Source organism: Diceros bicornis, chromosome 4, assembly GCF_020826845.1.
Source record: "Diceros bicornis minor isolate mBicDic1 chromosome 4, mDicBic1.mat.cur, whole genome shotgun sequence".
Classification (NCBI taxonomy): Eukaryota; Metazoa; Chordata; class Mammalia; order Perissodactyla; family Rhinocerotidae; genus Diceros; species Diceros bicornis.
The window spans coordinates 29,355,964-29,377,879 of NC_080743.1; the positions used below are offsets into that span (position 1 = coordinate 29,355,964).

The window sequence follows — 21,916 nt, forward strand, 5'->3', positions numbered from 1 at the left end:
AGAAAACTCTAATGCTGGCTAAAATAATTAATATAACAGCGGAGTTGTGAGGTTTTCATCATATGTAGCTGGGTTTTAGAAAATTTGATTTGATTCATACTGCATCCATTCTGTTAATAATAGGTGATGTTATAAAGGTGTTTTAATCTTTTAAATTACTGGATATTCCCAAATTACTTGCTAGCTGAATAATTAAGTGGCCCCAGAGCATGGTCGTAGAAAGCTAGTTGTAAAAACTACATGTTGATTAGCTACCACAAGAAACTAATAAATATTCCTCTGAGCTTTTGCCTCAAGCAAACTTTTTTTCCAGATGTTGAAATAGATACATTTATGATTAAAATGATAGTGACTTTGGGGTCTTGAATTATTTTGAAAATATTTTAATTCCATATTAAAATGCTTTAAAAAGTGATAAAAGGATTTGTTCATGCAAAATTACATTGTCAACATGATAGAAGAAAATAAACACAAAATAGATGTGAATGAGCCTAAATGTTTTCTGCATAAAGCACTGATTCAGTAAAATCAATCATTTTATTGATAAATATCTTTATTCAAATTGATAGACTTAAATTTTGGTAAGTTGGCATCATATCAGTAACTTTTCTGGGTTAGATTTTATTTTTAAGTAATAATTATGAGAGTGTTTTTTCTTTGGATATACATTAATACTAGATAAAGTTAATTGTAAAGTAGATTTTGTAAATAATAATGTAAATTCTATTTTCTTCTTGACTTCGTAAAATAATGAGTCCTTTAGGAAAACTTTATCTTCTGAATATAGTAATAACTTAGTAGAGAGTATAATGTAAAAACTGCTTGTGTAACTTTTAGAGTAAAGTCAAGTGGAAGTTAAAGGGTAGTGCATTGAAATGCCGGTATACATTGATAGATACAGGTTAATTTTTGTGAATTAATATTTGTGATACAGCTAACGTGTTAGATACTTCAATATTTTTAATTGAAATTATTTTGCCAGTGGCTAGATTAGTGAAATTAATTTTTTATTTTTATTGTGTGGTATGGCTTTCTTAGTGTTTTGGTTAGGTCTTATCTTTTTCTCTTCTCTTTTGTCTTATTTTTTATTGTGATGACATTGGTTTATAACATTATATAAATTTCAGGTGTACATCATTATATTTCGATTTCTGTGTAGACTAAATCATGTTCACCACTCAAAGATTAATTACTATCTATTACCATACTCATGTGCCCTGTCACCTATTTCGCCCTTCTCCCTCCCCCCTTCCCCTCTGGTAACCACCAATCTAATCTCTGTTTCTATGTGTTTGTTGTTCTTTTTATCTTCCACTTATGAGTGAGATCATACAGTATTTGCTTTGTCCATCTGACTTACTTCACTTAGCATAATACCCTCAAGGCCCATCCATGCTGTTGCAAATGGCAAGATTTCTTTTTTTTCTTTCTTTTTGATGAGGAAGATTGGCCCTGAGCTAGCATCTGTGCCAGTCTTCCTCTATTTTGTATGTGGGACGCCACCTTCGCATGGCTTGATGAGCAGTGTGTAAGTCTGCACCCGAGATCCAAACCTGCGAATCCCCTGCCGCTGAAGTGAATTGTGCAAACTCAACCACTATGCCACGAGGCTGGCCCCAGGATTTCAATTTTTTTATAGCTGAGTAGTATTCCATTGTGTGTGTATACCACATCTTCTTTATCCATTCACCCCTTGATGGGCACTTAGATTGTTTCTAAGTCTTGGCTATTGTGAATAATGCTGCAGTGAACATAGGGGTGCATATATCTTTACGCATTCATGTTTTTGTGTTCTTTGGATAGATACCCAGCAGTAGAGTAGCTGGATCATATGGTAGTTCTATTATTAATTTTATGAGGAATTTCCATATTGTTTTCCATAGTGGCTGCACCAATTTACATTCCCACCAGCAGTGTATGCAAGTTCCCCTTTCTCCACATCCTCTCCAACACTTGTTATTTCTTGTCTTTTTAATAATAGCCATTCTGATGGTGGTGAGGTGATATCTCATTGTAGTTTTGATTTGCATTTTCCTAATAATTAGTGATGTTGATCTTTTCATGTACCTATTGGCCATCTGTATATCTTCTTTGGGAAAATGTCTGTTAGATCTTTTGCCCATTTTTTAATTGGGTTGTTTGTTTCTTTGCTGTTGAGTTGTATGAATTCTTTATAATTTTGGATATTAACCCCTTGTCAGATACATGGTTTGCAAATATCTTCTCCCAGTTGTTAGGATTCTTTGTTCTATTTCTGTGAAAAATGTCATTGGACCTTTGACAGGGATTACATTGAATCTGTAGATTGTTTTAGGAAGTATGGACGTTTTAACTATGTTAATTCTTCCAATCCAAGAGCATGGAATATCTTTCCATTTCTTTGAGGCTTCTTCAATTTCTTTCAACAATGTTTTATAGTTTTCGGTGTACGAGTCTTTCACCTCTTTGGTTAAATTTATTTCTAGGTACTTTATTCTGTTTGTTGCAGTTGCAAATAGGATTATATTCTTAATTTTTCTTTCTATTACTTCATTGTTAGTGTATAGAAGTACAACTGATTTTTGTATGTTGATTTTGTATCCTGCAACTTTACTGTATTCGTTTATTATTTTTCAGTTTTTTGGTGGATTCTTTAGGGTTTTCTGTATATAAAATCATGTCATCTGCAAATGTTTTGCCTTATTTTAACATTTTGTCTGTTTTTTTCTCTGAATAGGAAAGTAAGTTTAAGACAGGATATTACAGTAAAGAAAAAATAGTATTTAAACTTATCTTGCAGGCAAGTCAGTTCTACGTAAAATAAACTGCTACAGAAATGTGATCTGTAGTTTTCTCAGGAGCTAACAGGGAAAACAAGGAAAACAGGTGACACTGATACAGCTTTGCACTAATTAAATTATTTTCATACAGACAAAATTAATTAAAATAGGTTAGCATAAAAATAACTATAATATAGGATTAGAAATTGGTTAGTTGCTTGTGATAACTAAAGTTCTCCAAGTTTACAGTGTCATCATGTAATGAAGTTTGAAATTTAAGAATGTCTCATTGTGAGCAAAGGATATTTGGCCGCTAAGCCCTTTGTGATGCTGCTGAATGTTCAACTGCTAAATAATTAGAAAAAAGAACCAAGTCAAGATTCTCTTCCACTGTTTCTTAGGAGTTTAAAATTCCTTTCTTCTGGGGGCCGGCTCGGTGGCGCAAGCGGTTAAGTGCACGCACTCCGCTGCGGCGGCCCGAGGTTCGCAGGTTCGGATCCCAGGCGTGCACCAACACACTGCTTGTCAAGCCATGCCATGGTGGCATTCCATATAAAGTGGAGGAAGATGGGCATGGATGTTAGCCCAGGGCCAGTCTATCTCAGCAAAAAGAGGAGGATTGGCAGATGTTAGCCCAGGGCTGATCTTCCTTACCAAAAAAAAAAATATTCCTTTCTTCTGGAATGATATATATTGGAAAGATTTTTTGCTTTAAAGGAATGGCTTTATTTTCCTACGTTTTAAAAATAGTTATTACATAAGCAACAATAAAAAATCTTTTAAAGAAGATTTACCTACAGTCCACGCTCTAATACTTAGGTTTTCACTTTTCTATTTGCCTGCATGTTTTTCCTAATTATATTAATGAAATGTAATTCTGTTTTTTTCACTTAATTTTGTTTTGTAAAATTTTATATTTTGCTATTGTCTTTTAAATTATGATGTTAAATGTTTGCAGCATTTTTAATTAGATTGATATATCATCAGTTATTAAACTTTCCCCTTACTTTTGGGAGCAGGTGAAGAATATTAAAAAATATATATTAAATTATGTGTCATTATTTATATGATTTTAAAAATAATTTCTTTTGGCAGATGTTTAGGATTTGGATGACTAGGACAAAAGGCATTTTAATTTCCTTCTTAATAGGTGCTCCCAGATAACTTTAAAGTTCTCTTTGAAAGCAATTTTGGGGACCAGCATATTCAAGTCCTAAATATTTGGAGTGAAAGAATACAATTTCTTAGTTGGTATTGACATGCCTTTATGTGTTTTTTGGAGCATGAATGTTCAAGAGTGCTTTGCTGGGATATCATTTTACAAACAACAGCAATAATAGCAACAATAATATAATAAATAGCACCTAACATTTATGCAGTGCTTTTGTGGCTATGGTTTATTATCAATAAGGGGGAAAGATATATCAGATGGAGTGTGGAGAAATCCTTGGCATTCTATGTTCTCTCCCTCCTCGGAGGGGTGACATAGAAATGCTCCTTTCTGTAGCAGTGAAATGTGGCAACACGTGTGCAGTATTTTTGCTCAGGGAAGCCTGCTTATGACTCAAAGTTCGGGTTCTTTATTGGGGGCTGGTCACATAGGATCAACCACAAATTTCAAAATTCCAGACTCTGAGAAGGAAAGCATGATTCAGTGCCCTAGCCAGACACAACAATGTCATCACTTAGGGAATGTTTCAAAAGCCACATTCACAGACACTAGCCAAGAGCCAACCCTATAAGCAGGATCTTCTAACACATCCCACCATCAGAAAAATGAACCTGCCCTTCTCCATAATAAACTATAGCCATAAATACAATTGTCCCACATGACAAGTGGGAATAATTATCTAACGAGGTAGACAGCTTTGACATTTTATTGCTTTTCATTTGAAACATGGCATTGTAATGAGAAATGTGTGTATTTGTTAGGTATATTGTTTACAGAAAGAGCTAAAGATAAAAAATCACAGTCTTCAAGAGACCACTGAGCAAAATGTTATTCTACAGCATACTCTTCAGCAACAGCAGCAAATGTTACAACAAGAGACAATTAGAAATGGAGAGCTAGAAGATATTCAAACTAAACTTGAAAAACAGGTATATATTATTGGTCAAAATGATTTTACTTATGTGACATAGGAATTTTTAATGTTGATAATAGATTTTTTTGTTAGTTATATAAATTGCTATTTAACCTCAAAGATTTCGTATTATAAGAAATATTCTATATTAACATTGTAAAATAAAGTTCTATTCTTGTGTAATGTGATCATGTAATAATACTATGAGCACAATTTTGTCACTCCATACAACTTAATTATAATTCAGACTTCTTTATTCAATTTCTCCCTTCTTTTTGGACCTGAATATAATACCTGACTGAATCATTATACCTTCCAATTTCTTCTTTTTGGATCAGGATGTGTGTGATAATCCCTAAAGAAATGCCAAAGCAATGCACTAAAAGAAAAATGTCAAAGGAAACTTTCTAAAAATAAGTTATTACTCCAAAGAAAGACTCCTAGGAAATTTTATACTACAATCTAATCATTTCTCTTTCATTCATTACCAGATTCATCTGAATTCTTCACAGATATTTTACATTTTTTCATTTTGTTTTTCTCATTTCAAATTTTGCAGAAAAGTATAAATTAGAAAATGATAGTTCCCTGTAATCTCACTACACCTCACTTTTTTGTCATTCGTATGACTTTTTATCTAAGTATTCTGGATTCATCCTCAGGCTTTCCAATGAAACTGAAAAATCTCCTTTCAATTCATTCAAACGCATCAGGCAGGTATTCTGTATTTTCTTTTTTGGAGACTTCCCTCCTGCGGTTGTCTGTCCCTTTTGTTCAATTCTGGACCAGTTGCTTGCTATGCCTGCTGTGCAGCTTCATCCTGAAGCATTTCCTCGTCTCCTCTGTGCTTTATTCCCACTTCCTAAATCCCTTATCATTGACTCTAGTTTTTACAAGATTGATTATAATTCTTGTCCTTCTGAAGTTTTTTTTCATTTCGGTAATGGTCTTATGGTTTTCTTTTGTTTTTTTCCCCCTTAAATCTGCCAGTTCATTTGTATTTTTCTTTTGGTTATTTCATTTCTCCATGATCTTTGTTTTAAGAGATTTTTGTGTTCTCTTCAACTTCTTTGAGGGTCTAAAGTAGTTTATATCTAAAAATTTCTTCAGTATTGGTAGTAAATTCTCCATTATATATTCTCTTTTTACCTTTCATTCATATTCCACTATGCATAGTTTCCATGTTGGATTTTTTTAGATTATTGCTCATCTTTAGATTCTTTCTGCTTCTGACTATGCTCTTTAGTCAAGCACAGAATGGGTAGATTTTCCATGATTCTCTTCCTTTTTTACCTGGGTACTATTTTAGTTTTATTCTTGGAATTTGATTTGGGAGTGTGGGTATTAATGATTTATAATCTGTATTTAGTTCTTCAGTGAGAGGTTTTAGAAGGTCAGGGAGGATATTAAAGTCCTTAGCCAGAGATTAACTTTGAGATCACAGTCATGTAAATGTTAATTGAAAACATGGAGTGGCTGAGATTAACTAGGGAGAGAATATAGGATGAGGGGTGAGAAGATTGACTTGGACAGATCTCTGAGGGATGCAGTACATGGAAGCCAAAGTATTTCATGAAATAGGAAATGATAATTGGTATTATGGGCTGCTGCAATCAATGTCAAATAAAATGAGGGTTGAGAAATGTCCATTGGAATTAGCAACATGGAGGTCATGGGTGACATAGCGCAGTTTCTCTAGAATGGCCAGATTGCTATGGGTTGGGAATGAATGAGAAGTGAGAAAAATGATACAGCAAGCCTAGAAAACTCTGAGAAGTTGGGCTGTAAAGAGGAGGAAAGAAAGGGTGGTAGTTGGAGGCAGGTAGAAGTATGAAAGAAAGGTTTTTTTATGATGAGAAGATCTTGAACATATTTAAATGCTAATCTAAAGAAACCAGAAGAAAGAGAGTGAAGATAGAGCAGAGAGTAGAGATTGTCAATAGTATGAGGTTCCTGAGAAAGTAGATAGGAGTTGAATCCAGAACACCTGTGAAACAGTTTGACTTCTATAGGAGGAAGAATACCTCCTGCACTGTAGTGGAACAGAAGGAAAAATGAATAGGAGCAGTTGCAACTTATATTGGGAGCAAATGCAAGTTGTAATGTTTGAGGGCAGATGGCGATGTAGGAATCCTTCACTGAATGAGCCAATTTGTGAAGAAGGAAAGGAACATAGTTTGACAAGAGAAGAAAGAACATTTCAAATGGGGATAATGAAAAGGGGAATATTTACCATTATTTTGTTCAATTCTTATGTCCTATTTTAGTGTTATGATGTTTCCACTTTTATAAATATGTATATGAATGAAATATCTTTATTATTAAAAAATAAGTTTTGCTTTTATATTTCCAAAACATTACTTCCTGGTCTATACTTTGATTTTTGTAATACATCTTGAAACTGTGAATGATAGGCTAGGCTACAAATTTATACAAATATTTTTCTTGTGAAGAATGTTGAGCTGTGACTGAGTTTAAAAGACTCATTGAAAACTGCTTTACAAGGTATCAAAATTGGAACAAGAGCTTCAAAAACAAAGGGAAAGTTCAGCCGAAAAGTTGAGAAAAATAGAGGAGAAATGTGAAGCAGCCACCCGTGAAGCAGATATGAAAAGGCAAAAAGTTATTGAGCTTACTGGTACTGCCAGGTAAGATGCATATGTTAGTTTTATTTTCCTCCTGTTTTAACATCAGTAGTATCGGAATTTCGATATCAGATAATGTTCAGTGAAGCATTTACTTGAAGAATTAATTTCTCCACAATCTGTGTTCCTATAGTATTTTGTTTGTATCTCCCTCATATCCCTCATTACACCTTTTTGTATTATAGTTTAATATCCTTAACACTCCTACTATGTTATAAGTTCCTTAAGGTCAAGATATATCTGATTTATTTTAAGGGTCCTCCCACAACAATTAGCGTAGTTCCTTATACCTCATAGGCACTCAGCAACGGTTGTATTAAATTAAATTGCGAATAACATTAAAAGTTGCAGGCAAAGATGTACTCATATAGAGGGAATTTTCATAGGGTCTAATTGTTTATGGGAGAGAATGTTATGATTCTTAATAGTATCAAACAGTGGTTCTCAACCTTGACTGAACATTAGAATCATCTGAGGAGCTTTAAAAAGTACTGCATAATTAATAATACACGCATAAGTAGCCCACCATTCTATCAGCAGGAGTGAGGAGTTAACTTATGCACTTGAACTAAAACCACATGTTCTCAGGCTCCCTCTCCCTCACTGACAGGAGTAAAGATAAGGCCTTTGTGCTTTGAATAGCAAGTTGCTTCCCTAGATGTCCTGAACTCTCCCAATAGGGTCAAGAGAGTGTCCTGTGTTTAAGACTAAGACCACAGTGCTTCAGACCTTCTTTCTTCCATCGACAAGTGTCTACCCACTAACATAGCCTCACCATGAGCCTCTACCTTAATTCCACAGAGACTAATCACATTTTAGCTTTATCTTTGCTTATGCCAGACACCACAAAAAGCTGTGGATTTCCAGGTCAACCCTCATCTCTCATACTAATTACTAAAAACCTCTCCGTGTATTCTCTTCCCTTCTCCTACCTCATGCCTGCTTCTGAAAGACTTCCACTGTGTCCTCTAGAATTCATAGTCGATCCTGAGAGACATCCCCTATGTTCTCTACCTTTTCTTTTCTCTTGCTGTAACAGAAATCTGACTCTCCCCTGAGGACATTGCTTCTTCCCCTGCAGCCCTCTAAAGTAAAAACTTTTCCCCACAGTTCTTGTACGCAGAGTCAAGATGTGGCATAGTGTACCATACTTTGTGAACCTCATGTCATCAGATCATATCATCTCTCACTGCTGGTGACACCTACAGGCCACCTGACTTATTGTTGCTCTCTGCAACACCCATCTTGTCATTATTCTTGGAGATTTCAGTATACGTCTATCTAGCTGATCCTTCTGATACCTTAGCCTCTCAGTTTTTAAAATTCCTCTCCTCTGATGATCCTCATCTCTATCATACCTCAGCGACTCACTCACATGATTTACCCTAGATTTTGTCATTTCCAATATCTCCAATATCTCAATCTGAATATTATGCATCTACCCCTATATTATCACCTCATTCCCTGTAATACCCCAAATTTAACAATTCTTTGATCTAACCAGGACTCTAATCCATCAACTGCACCACTATGTCATTCCCTAATGCCCTCTCTCTTCTCTTTACCCAGCTCAAATTCTAGTTAGTTATTAAAACACTGATATGCACATACCCACAACTCCCTTACCTCTCTCTTACTTTGTGGTACACAGCACTAAAAATCAAACTCAGACTATTCCATGCTTGCATCTTTACAGAGGCTGGAAAAAATATAACCACGCTGACCAGTCTTACTTTAAATTTATAACTTCAAACCTTAGTGTGCTCTTAATGCTATCTGGCAGTCACAATATTACACACTCTTGTAGAAGACTCTTTTACACCTTTGCCTTTTCTTTCAAAACTCCAACAACCGCTTCCCAGTCTTTGCTCTCTCTAATGATCTTGCTTTCTGTTTCACTGAGAAAATTGAAGCAATAACTTCTTCCTTTTCTTACCCCCACCCTTTGACTTCTAGACAAAAACTCTTCTTGATTATAACTAGGCACATTCAGTAGGAAAAGTAAGTCCTAAATACTAATAGGAAGCTTATGAACTAGGTGATTAAACTTCATAAGAAAGATGTTCCCTAGTTCCAAGAAATATTCTCTTCATTTTGTTTTCTCTTTTCCCACTATTGCTGTTTTCACTTCTGGAACTATAATTTATAAAATTATTTTTTTTCTCCCAAAAGGTATTAGAGTTAAAATATATCTGTTGTATATCTCCTTGGATCTTTTTTAGAATTAAAATATCTTCAAATAGAAAGACAGGAAGCTACTTTATTGAACACCTTCTGCATGCCAAGCAGTGTGCTAGGTAAACACATTAACTTGCTCTTCAAAACAGCCATGTGATATGGGTTTTATTATTCCTGCTTTTAAAGTAAGGAAGCTGAAACTCAAAGAAGTTAGGGTATGAGATACACAATTTAGGTGTGCTCTCAAACCAAATTTTTTCTGTTATACAACTACTGAAAGGTTCTTCTCATGCTACACGTACATGTCACTGCATGTGAATGATCCTGACCCTGGTTTCTCAGTGCTGAGGCTCATGTAGCACTTGTTAGATTTCTCAGACTGCCTCCATAGCGATTGTAAAATCTTTTTTTATATCTGAAGCAGCCAGAGAGTCTCAGCTGCCATGTTCTAGAAGTTTAGTATTGCTTTTGCAATAATCCTTCATTTGGCCCTGTTTCCAGTCTCAGACTTGATTGCCCTCAATAGCTCTGTGACAAGAAGGTGAAGTATTTCTGGAAAAACTGGTGGTTTTAAAGCCTGTCGTAAAGTTTTGAAAATTATGGGAAAATTTTTAGTATTGGACTATGTATGTAATAGTTTAAATTTAAACTCTTCAATATTTATTATAGTAATGCCTCATTTACCTAGCATCAGGAAAGAATGAGTAGTTGCTCATAAAGAAAGAAATATGAGTAGAATTTATCTTTACCAAGCACTAAAACTTTAAAACAAAACAAAAAACTTTTTTGGTAGGAATTTTCTAATATATGTATTTTCTTGTCATTTTTACTTTCTCTGGGTGTCTCAGGGTTATCATTACATACATCAGTTATTATACCATGCTGAAACACAGTGGTACACTAATGAAACCTTAAGGAGTATAGAGCTCTGTTTGTTTTTTACTAAATGTCTGTAGACTGCTGTGCTTTTTGAGTTCTTGTATTTTTTTTTTTTTTTTGACTGGCTCCATAGCCAACTTTTTTTTTTTTAATTTTTTGTTTATTGCAGTAACATTGGTTTATAACATTGTATAAATTTCAGGTGTACATCATTATACTTCTATTTCTGCATAGATTACATCATGTTCACCACCCAAATACTAATTACAAGCAATCACCACACACATGTGCCGAATTATCCCTTTCACCCTCCTCCCTCCCCACTTCCCCTCTGGTAACCACCAATCCAATCTCTGTCTCTACGTGTTTGTTTATTGTTGTTATTATCTACTACTTAATGAAGGAAATCATACAGTATTTGACCTTCTCCCTCTGACTTATTTCACTTTGCATAATACCCTCAGTGTCCATCCATGTTGTCACAAATGGCTGGATTTCATCGTTTCTTATGGCTGAGTAGTATTCCATTGTGTGTATATACCACATCTTCTTTATCCATTCGTCCCTTGATGGGCACTTAGGTTGCTTCCAAGTCTTGCCTATTGTGAATAATGCTGCAATGAAGACAGGGGTGCATGTATCTTTACGCCTTGGTGTTTTCAAGTTCTTTGGATAAATACCCAACAGTGGAATAGCTGGATCATATGGTAGCTCTATCTTTGATTTTTTTAAGGAATCTCCATACTGTTTTCCATAGTGGCTGCACCAGTTTGCACTCCCACCAGCAGTGTATGAGAGTTCCCTTCTCTCCACATCCTCTCCAACACATGTTGTTTCCTGTCTTGTTAATTATAGCCATTCTGACGGGCGTGAGGTGATATCTCATTGTAGTTTTGATTTGCATTTCCCTGATAGTTAATGATTGTGAACATCTTTTCATGTGTCTCTTGGCCATCTGTATATCTTCTTTGGAGAAATGTCTGTTCAGGTCTTTTGCCCATTTTTTAATTGGGTTGTTAGTTTTTTTGTTGTTGAGATGCATGAGTTCTTTATATATTTTGGAGATTAAGCCCTTATCAGATGTATGGTTTGCCAATAACTTCTCCCAATTGTTAGGTTGTCTTTTCGTTTTGTTGATGGTTTCCTTTGCTGTGCAGAAGCTCTTTAGTTTGATGTAGTCCCATTTGTTTATTTTTTCTTTTTTCCTCACCAAATAAATAAATGAATAAAGAAAGAAAGAAAGAAACAAACATTTCCCCCAACTCCTTTGCTGACAAGCTGTCAGCTCTTGGCACTATATGCCAACCTGTTTCAATTATGCTTTTCTAATTATGTTTTATATCTACTCTAACGTAAGAAAAGAATTAGTCAAGCTAAAAATCATTTACCTGGAATTTAGAAATGTAAAAGGGTTATTAGCACTTGTGTAATCTTGTTGGGCCATGGACATATTTGAGGATGTGATAAAAAACTATGGATTACTTTCTATACATAGACGTACATATGCATACACAATTTTGCATATTACTTCAGAGGTTTTACAGTTTTCCACAATTTCACTCATGGACATCAGATTAAAAAACTTTTGAACAAATCCAAATTTGTTTAAGTTACATTTAGAAAAGAAACTCTCCTACTTGCAAACTCAATTTACAAAATCTCAAAGATCAAAAGAGCAACAACAACAAAAAATGCTAATGCAAAGGAGCATCAGCTCTGCCCACCATTGAGACTGACATCAGCAATCATTTAGTTAGTGAATATCACTTTGGAATTACCAACAAATGGACTTAAAATCTCCTTTCACTATGTTGATTAGTCTATATAGATAGAGGAGCTTCCATATTGGAATAAGCTCAGGACTAAAAGTTAGTAAACCTGGCACTCTCACTATTAATAACTATTAGTATTATCCCAGACAGTTCACCTAACTTTACAGTTTCCTCATATGTAAAGCAAGTAAGCTACACTATTTTAGAAATCTCTAGTCCCTTTTAAAGTTAAAAAAGATAACATTAATAATAAGGTCTGAGTAAAAACAATTGACTTGGCTCTCCTATGAGTAGTATGGTCTGTATGATGAATATTTTGATTGCTTGGCTTCTTTATTTTCTGTGTTGCAGATTAATAGAAATTACAGATGAATGAGGTACCTGTCCATGGATGATCTCAATATATACAAAAGCTTTATAAAAGTTAACTGTCGTTAGATTGAAAAGAATGCTAGTCTTGCTAAATATTACCAGGTAGTACAGTTGTATTTAGTAGTATGTAATTGGTGCAGAATTACAATCCTTTAGTTGGAGCATTTTTAACAATAAAATAGTGATTTAACTTTCTGACTAGACATTTTGCTTATATTTGTCCTACATAACTTGCAGACTTTGTTTAGTCAGAAACAAGTCACTTGGTTTTTAAGTTTCAAAATTATAATTTGTTACTTGTTTTATTTTTTGTTTTTAACTAGGCAAGTAAAACTTGAGATGGATCAGTACAAAGAAGAGCTGTCTAAAATGGAAAAAGAAATAATGCACCTAAAACGAGATGGAGAAAATAAAGCAATGCATCTCTCGCAGTTAGATATGATCTTAGAACAGACAAAGACAGAACTAGATAAGAAAACAAATGCTGGTAAGCAACAGGTTTGCTGAGCTTAGCTGCCTACATATTTATATTTAAAGAAGTAGAATAAAGTGAGAATTTGGGATGGTGGGGTTGGAAGGAACAATGAGTGGTTAGTATTTTGTCTCTTGAAGATGAATAAAATAGAATATTCTTTTTTTTTTTTATAATTTTATTTATTTATTTATTTTTCCCCCAAAGCCCCAGTAGATAGTTGTATGTCATAGCTGCCCATCCTTCTAGTTGCTGTATGTGGGACGCGGCCTCAGCATGGCCGGAGAGGCGGTGCGTCGGTGCGCGCCCAGGATCCGAACCCAGGCCGCCAGCAGCGGAGCGCGTGCACTTAACTGCTAAGCCACGGGGCCAGCCCTAGAATATTCTTAATTATAATTATTTGCAAAGTTCTTAATAACAAATAGCTTATATATAATTCTAAAATTATTCTCTCCTCTTAACAGCAAAGGAGTTAGAAAAGTTACAGCACCACACTGAAACTGAACTAACAGAAGCCTTGCAGAAACGGGAAGCACTAGAGACTGAACTACAAAATGCTCATGGAGAATTAAAAAGTACCTTAAGACAACTCCAGGAATTGAGAGATGTGCTACAGAAGGCTCAATTATCATTAGAGGAAAAATACAGTACTATAAAGGATCTCACAGCTGAACTTAGGTGAGTTAAATACTAAGAAATAATATCACAATTACAGATATTTCACTTTATTACTCTGAGTCCTTGCATCGTACAATAAAGTTTGTTGTTGAATTCTAGGTTTGCAGGCTTCTCAACTGCCCTTTGCTCACTGTGGCTCATCTTAGTCAGCCCGTCCCATGCTCCATCTAACCAGTTCAGCTGTTGCTGTTGGCCAATACTTGCATCTTTGGTCTTTGGACCATTTAACACTGGCCCTCTTCTGTATCCCATAGTGGTAAAAAAATGATTGGACCAGCTTACAGCAGTGGTTAATAGCAAAATAATATTAATAATAACAATATTGTTCTTTGTATTAAGCCCTTATTTTGTGCCAGGACTATGCCAGGGACTTCGTATATGATCTCACTCATTTCTTTGCAATGAACCTATCAGATATATTATTGCCTTTTTACAAGTGAGAAAACTGAGGCTTGGGAAAATGCAATAAAATGCCCAAAGTCAGATAGAAGGGTCCAGAAAAGGAAGTTAAATAAAAGTCTGTCCAACTCTAAAATCTGGGTTCTTAGATTAGCCACAATAGCATAAAATGCTGTTCCAGCACACCTCTATGGTGAATGGGGGTGGAGAGCCAGACCAGAGCCAAAGTGTGGGAAATAGATTCCGAAAAGGAAAACAGAATTACAAACCAGATATGAAATGTGCAATGAAAAAACAGGATAGAGAGCAGCAAGATGATCCAGAAACTTAGATGTTATATCCTATGATTCAGTGAAGGGCCCCCTTCTCATTTCTACCCACAAATTCATTCTTAGTAAATTTCCTGTAGCTTTAAATATTATGTATCAGAGACTTTCAAACCCGGGTATCTCCAGTAATGATCTCTTCCCCAAACTCCAGACTGAAATATCTAATGACTTATTTGTTGTCTCCACTTGGATATTTTTGAGAGGCATCTTTAACTTGGCCAAAACAGAACCCTTTTTTTTTTCCCCCATAACTCTGCCCTTCCTCCATCTCAGTGTCATGCAATTGCTCAAACCAGAAATCTATAAAATTATTCTTATCTCTTTCCCTCCCTTTTTTCATCCAATTATTAGCAAGCCGTGTCAACTTTATTTCCAAAACATATTCTGAAATGTATTGATTTCTTAGCCTTTTTTCTATTACCATCTTAGCACAAGCCGTCATCATCTCTCACCTTGTCTATTGCTGTGGCTTCCCAACTGGTCTTGCAGCTTAAATTCTTAACCCTCCCCACAATCCATTCTCCACAGGATGGATTTAAGTCTATGATTTAAAACATAAATCAGATCCTATTGCTTTCCTACTTAAACCTTCTAATGGCTTTCCAAAGGATTCAGCATAAAATCCAAGCTTCTTAAGAAATGTAAATCAAAACCACAGTGAGATACCAACCACTTCACACCCACTAGGATGGCCATAATAAAAAAAGACCCTAAAAAAGGAAAATAAGTGTTAGCAAGTGTGTGGAGAAATTGGAACTCTCATACATTGTTGGTAGGAAACTAAAATGGTACAGCCACTGTGGAAAACAGTTTGGCAGTTCCTCAGTAAGTTAACATAGAATTAACCATACAACACAGTGATTTCACTGCTAGGTATAAACCCAAAATAATTGAAAACAGGTATTCAAACAAAAATTGTGCACAGATGTTCATAGCAGCTCTAGTCACAATAGCCACTAAGTGGAAACAACCCAAATGTCCATCAGTAATTGAATGGATAAACACAATGTGAAATATCTGTATTTCACATTGTAATATTCCTGTAATAAGGAATATTATTCAGCCATGAAAAGGAATAAAGTACTGTTACATGCTACAACATGGATGAACCTTGAAAACATTATGCTGAATGAAAGAAACTAGAAACGTTGCATAATTCCATTTAAATGAAATATCCAGAATTAGCAAACCTGTAGAGATAGAAAGCACATTAAGGGGAGGGAGAATGGAAAACAACTGCTAGTATAGGGCTTCCCTTTGGAGTGATGAAAATACTGGAAATAGTGGCAATGGTTACACAACATTGTGAATGTACTTAATGTAACTGAACTGTAAACTTTAAAGTGGTTAAAATGGTAAATCTTATGTTACATGTATTTTACCACAATTAAAAAAAAAAATCTAAGCTCCTTATCCTGGAATACAAAGCCCTACATGACAAAGTTCCTGCCAACTTCTCTGGCCTCATTTCATACTGTTCTCCTTGTTCCTGCCCTTTTTATTGTACTTAAAACTTACCAAGTTTTTTCCCACCTTAGGTTTTTGCTGTAGCTGTTTCTTTGGCCTGAAACAATGATTGTATGGCCAGCTTCTTCTTGCCCTTCACGTGACCTCAGAGGTCCCCTCCCGGACCACCTATTCTAAAGTAGCCACCCAGTCGCTATCTCATCACTGTATTTAATGCTCTACCATAGCACTTTGTATTATGACATTTTTCTTGTTGAATTGTTTATTATTTATAGTCCGTCTTCTCTACTGGACCTATTAGAATATAAGCTCCGTGTGATGAAGGACTTCTGTCTTGCTGACTATTAAATCCACGGTACATAGAACAGTGACATATAGGAAGCATCCAATAAATATTTGCTAAATGATTAAGTGATTGAATAGGTGAAAGAAGTAGAAGTGAAATCTTAAATTCTAGCTAGTCGTGAATTTTGGAAGCTTAGCCATTTGCATAGACAGCAGTTAGAGTTGTCTTTAGAATTCATTTCATACTCCTTTTAGAATATTAGTTTAGCCTTGTATTTTATAACTCCTGAGACTTTTAGGAGAATAGTAAATAGCTCATTAAAGAAGTTCAGAATCTGCTTTTTAAAATCAGTACCTTTATTCAATATTTTTTCATATTTAAGACTGGAAAATCATATGAAGATTTTCAAGATCAACATTTTCAGCCTTTGGGGGGCCAGCCCGGTGGCATAGTGGTTAAGTATGCATGGTCTGCTTCGGCAGCCTGGGGTTTGCAGGTTCAGATCCCAGGCGCGGACCTGTGCACTTCTCAACAAGCCATGCTGTGGTGGTGTCCCACGTACAAAATAGAGGAAGATGGGCACAGATGTTAGCTCAGGGCTTATCTTCCTTAGCAAAAAAACAAAAACAAAAACAAACAAAAGAAACATTTTCAGCCTTTGTCGTATCAGAACTTAGAGTTCCAAATAAAATTCCTTGATCACAGGCTTCAGTGGTAGCAGTCTTAAAATTGTGACAGTATTAAGCATTTTTATGGTATAAATTATACAAAAGTTAGGGTTTTAGAAGGGCTAGAATTTATAAACAATATATTTAAAATATTTCTAAATTAGACTTCAATACTTCACTGTATGAAAGTTGTCATTTTGAGTGAAATTCCCATGAGAAATACAATGGTCATTTACTGAGCTATGGATATCAGGGATATCCTGATAAATGTCCCATTCAGTTGTAAGAAACTCACAGCTGTTATATAGAAAAAACTTTCAAATGCTCCCTTGATCTATAAATGAAAAAATATGGGTATATTTTAAAAATTCTTATACTGATTCAATCTTATATCCTGGGAGTGCTTTAACATTTAGCTTAAATTGTCTACAACAGTAAAATTTGAGTTAACTTTTGCCTTTTTAGAACACTCTATTAAAGTAATTGTGTTGATATCAGTCATTTTCCTTACACATTATTCCTTTAATTTGAGCCCTTTCAATCTGAAATAATTGCATATATTTCACTTTTAATTTACATTGGACTTAATTTTTTAAAGCGATAATATTCCTACTATTTGTTTTGATCTTTTTCCTTTGATAAATTGCAGAGAATGCAAGATGGATATTGAAGACAAAAAGCAAGAACTCCTTGAAATGGATCAGGCACTTAAAGAGAGAAATTGGGAGCTAAAGCAAAGAGCAGCTCAAGTTAGTCTTCTGTATTATATTTTAATGAAATTTCCTGTTAAAATATAATCACACAGGGTTTCCAAGGTCAACACTTTTTGGTAAAATGGACATTTTTATAGCATATTTGTTTTTCTTTGCACATAAATATTTTAAAAATTAGAAATGTATTATCTCTCTTTATCTTGCTATTTTTATAGCAAGTGGGTTTTTGAGACTGAAGTTTATAAGCTTAGTATCTGAACCTTTTGATCTCTTATATTATAGTATATCAGAAGAAAATGGGATTATAGGAGTTAGTTGCTCAGCTAGTGTTTGGTGGGGGAACAAAAATACTCAGAAGGCATTATTTAGCAGCATCTAGTTTTAAGACTTTATTTTTTAGAGCTGTTTTAGGTTTACAGCAAAATTGAACAGAAGGTATAATTTCCCATATACCCCCTGCCCGCACACATGCACAGCCTTCCTCATTATCAACATTCCCCACCAGAGTGGTAGATTTACATCTGTAACGGTTGATGAACCTGCATTGACACATCATAATCACCCAAAATACATCGTTTACGTTACAGTTCATGCTTGGTGTTGTACATTCTGTGGGTTTGGACAAATGTTTAATGACAGGTATCAATCTTTATAGTATCATTCAGAGTATTTTCACTGCCTTAAAAATCCTCTATGCTCTATCTATTCACCCCTCCCTTTCTTCTCCCCAACTCTGGCGACCACTGATCTTTTTATTGTCTCCCTAGTTTTGCCTTTTCCAAAATGTCATATAGTTGGAATCATACAGTATGTAGCCTTTTCAGATTGACTTCTTTTGCTTAGTAATGTGCGTTTAAGGTTCTTCCGTGTCTTTTCATTGCTTATAGCTTTTCTTTTCAGCACTGAATAATATTCCATTATCTGGATGTACTACAGTTTATTTATCCATTCACCTGTTGAAGGACATCTTGGTTGCTTCCAAGATTTGGCAATTATAAATAAAGCTGCTGTAAACATTCACATGCAGGTTTATGTATGGATGTAAGTTTTCAACTCCTTTGGGTAAATACCAAAGAGCACAATTGCTGGATTGTATGGTAAGAGTATGTGTAGTTTTACAAGATAGTTCTAAACTATCTTCCAAAGTGGCTGTACCATTTTGCATTCCACCAGCAACGAACGAAAGTTCCTATTGCTCGACATCCTGGCTAGCACTTAGTGTTGTCATTTCAGATTTTGGCCATTCTAATAGGTGTATAGTGGTATCTCCTTGTTGTTTTAATTTGCATTTCCCTGATGACATATGATGTGGAGCATCTTTTCATATACTTATTTGCCACCTGTATATCTTCTTTGGTGAGGTGTCTGTTAAGGTCTTTGGCCCATTTTTTAGGTTGTTTGTTTTCTTATTGATGAGTTTCTTATTGTTATGTTACTTTGTATATTTTGGATACCAGTCCTTTATCAGATGTGTCTTTTGCAAATATTTTCTCCCAGTCTGTGGCTTTTCTTCTCATTCTTTTGACATTGGCTTCTACAGAGCAGAAGTTTTTAATTTTAATGAAGTCCAGCTTATCAATTATTTCTTTCATGGGTTACGCCTTTGGTGTTGTATCCAAAAAGTCATTGCCATACTGAAGGTCACCTAAGTTTTCTCCTATGTTGTTTTCTAGAAGTTTTATAATTTTGCATTTTACATTTAGATCTGTAATCCATTTTATGTCAATTTTTGTGAAGGGTGTAAGGTCTGTGTCTAGATTCATTTTTTTGCATGTGGATGCCAGTTATTCCAGCACCATTTGTTGAAAAGACTGTCTTTTCTCCATTGTATTGCCTTTGCTCCTTTGTCAGAGATCAGTTGACTGTGTCTATGTGGGTTTGCTTCTGGGCTCTCTAATCTGTTCCATTGATCTATTCACCTGCTCTTTCATCAGTACCACACTGTCTTGATTTCTGTAGCTTTATAGTAAGTCATGAAGTCAGGTAATGTCAGTCCTCCAACTTTATTCTTCTCTTTCAATAAACATTGTGTTGGCTATTCTAGGTTTTTTGCCTCTCCATATAAACTTAGAAGAATTTGTTGATATCCAAAAAATAACTTGCTGGGATTTTATTAAGATTGCCTTGAATCTATAGATCAAGTTGGGAAGAACTGACGTCTTAACAATATTGAGTCTTCCTATCCATGAACATGGACTGTCTCTCCATTTATTTAATTCTTTGTTTTTTTTCATTGCAGATTTGTAGTTTTCCTTATATAGGTCTTGTATATATTTTGTTAGATTTATACCTAAGTTTTTCCTTTTTAGGGGTTCTAATGTAAATGATATTGTGTTTTTAATTTCAAATTTGTTTTGTTCATTACTAGTATATTGGAAAGTGATTGACTTTCCTGTATTAACCTTGTGTCCTGCAACCCTGCTATAATCAATTATTCATTCCAGGAATTTTTGTCAAATCTTTTGAATTTTCTACCTAGATGATCATGTCATCTGCAAACAAAGACAGTTTTATGTCTTCCTTCCCAATCTGTATACCTTTTATTTCCTTTTCTTGTCTTACTCCATTAGCTAAGACTTTCAGTACAATGTTGAAAAGCAGTGGTGAGAGGAAATATCTTTGCCTTGCATCTGATCTTAGTGGGAAAGCTTCACATTTTTTCAGCATTAAGTATGATGTTAGCTGTTGGTTTTTTGTAGATATTCTTTATCAAGTTGAGGAAGTTACCCTCTATTCCTAGTTTACTGAGAATTTTTATCATGAATGGGTGTTGGATTTTCTCAAATGCTTTTTCTGGGGCCGGCCGGTGGCGCAAGCAGTTAAGTGCATGTGCTCCGCTGCGGCGGCCCAGGATTCACCAATTCAGATCCCGGGCGTGCACTGACGCACCGCTTGTCAAACCATGCTGTGGCGGCGTCCCATATAAAGTGGAGGAAGATGGGCGTGGATGTTAGCCCAGGGCCAGTCTTCCTCAGCAAAAAGAGGAGGATTGGCGGATGTTAGCTCAGGGCCGATCTTCCTCACAAAAAAAAAAATGCTTTTTCTGCATCTGTTGATTTGATCATGTGATTTTTCTTCTTTAGCCTGTTGATGTGATAGATTACAATAACTGATTTTCATTTGTTGAACCAGCCCTTCATACTTAGAATAAATCCCATTTGTTGTGGTGTATAATTCTTTTTATACATTGTTGGGTATGATTTGGTAATATTTTGTTGAGAATTTTTACATATATGTTCATGAAAGATATTGGTCTGTAGTTTACTTTCCTTATAATGTCTTTGTCTGGTTTTGGTGTTAGGGTAATGCTGGCCTCATAGAATGAGTTAGGAAGTATTTTCTGTGCTTCTTTCTTTTGAATGAGTTTGTAGAGAATTGGTATAATTTCTTCCTTAAATATTTGGTAGAATTCACCAGTGAACCCATCTGGGTCTGATGCTTTCTGTTTGGGGAAATTATTAATCATCGATTCAATTTCTTAAATAGATATAGCCTTATTCAGATTGTCAGTTTCTTCTTTTGTGACTTTTGGCAGATTGTGTCTTTCAACTACTTGGTCTGTTTCATCTAGTTTTATTAAATTCATGGGCTGAGAGTTGTTCATAGTATTCCTTTATTATCCTTTTAATGTCCATGAGATTTGTAATAATGTATCCTCTTTCATTTCTGATATTAGTCATTTGTGCCCTCTTTTTTTTTTCCTTATAAGCTAGTCTGGCTAGAGGCTTTATCAATTTTATTGATCTTTTCAGAGAACCAGCTTCTGGTTTTGTTGATTTTCTCTATTGATTTCCTAATTTTAATTTCATTGATTTCTACTCTAATTTTTATTATTTATTTTCTTCTGCTTACTTTGGATTTAATTTGCTCTTCTTTTTCTAGTTTCCCAAGGTGGAAGCTTAGATTATTGATTTTGGATCTTTCTTCTTTTCTAATATATGCATTCAATGCTATAAATTTTCCTCCAAGCACTGTCTCGCTGCATCCCACAATTTTTGTTATGTTGTATTGTATTTAACAGCTTTTATCTAGCATAAAATGAAGTCTGAACCATTTTATTTGTCGTTTATGAACATAATAATATCTTTTCTTTAAGTATCTATAATATATATGGGACTCAAGATCCAGTATTAGTAAGAAATGATTATTTTTCTCATTCTTTTTAATAATTTATTTGAGATGAATTTGTGTTTCAGTTATACCTACTATAAACAA

The 21,916-nt window shown here is 34.9% G+C and overlaps 1 protein-coding gene across 10 annotated transcripts in view; it reads left to right on the forward strand.

Annotated features, from left to right (window-relative positions):
- CCDC18 (coiled-coil domain containing 18) overlaps nucleotides 1-21,916 on the forward strand; it is a 103,152-nt gene that overhangs the window by 53,980 nt on the left and 27,256 nt on the right. For all 10 annotated transcript variants that reach the window (XM_058538540.1, XM_058538541.1, XM_058538542.1 and 7 more), the window contains 5 exons: nucleotides 4,692-4,859; nucleotides 7,349-7,491; nucleotides 13,013-13,176; nucleotides 13,626-13,839; nucleotides 17,638-17,737. In XM_058538540.1, the coding sequence (XP_058394523.1) occupies nucleotides 4,692-4,859; nucleotides 7,349-7,491; nucleotides 13,013-13,176; nucleotides 13,626-13,839; nucleotides 17,638-17,737 (789 nt within the window). The remainder of the gene's footprint in view (nucleotides 1-4,691; nucleotides 4,860-7,348; nucleotides 7,492-13,012; nucleotides 13,177-13,625; nucleotides 13,840-17,637; nucleotides 17,738-21,916) is intronic.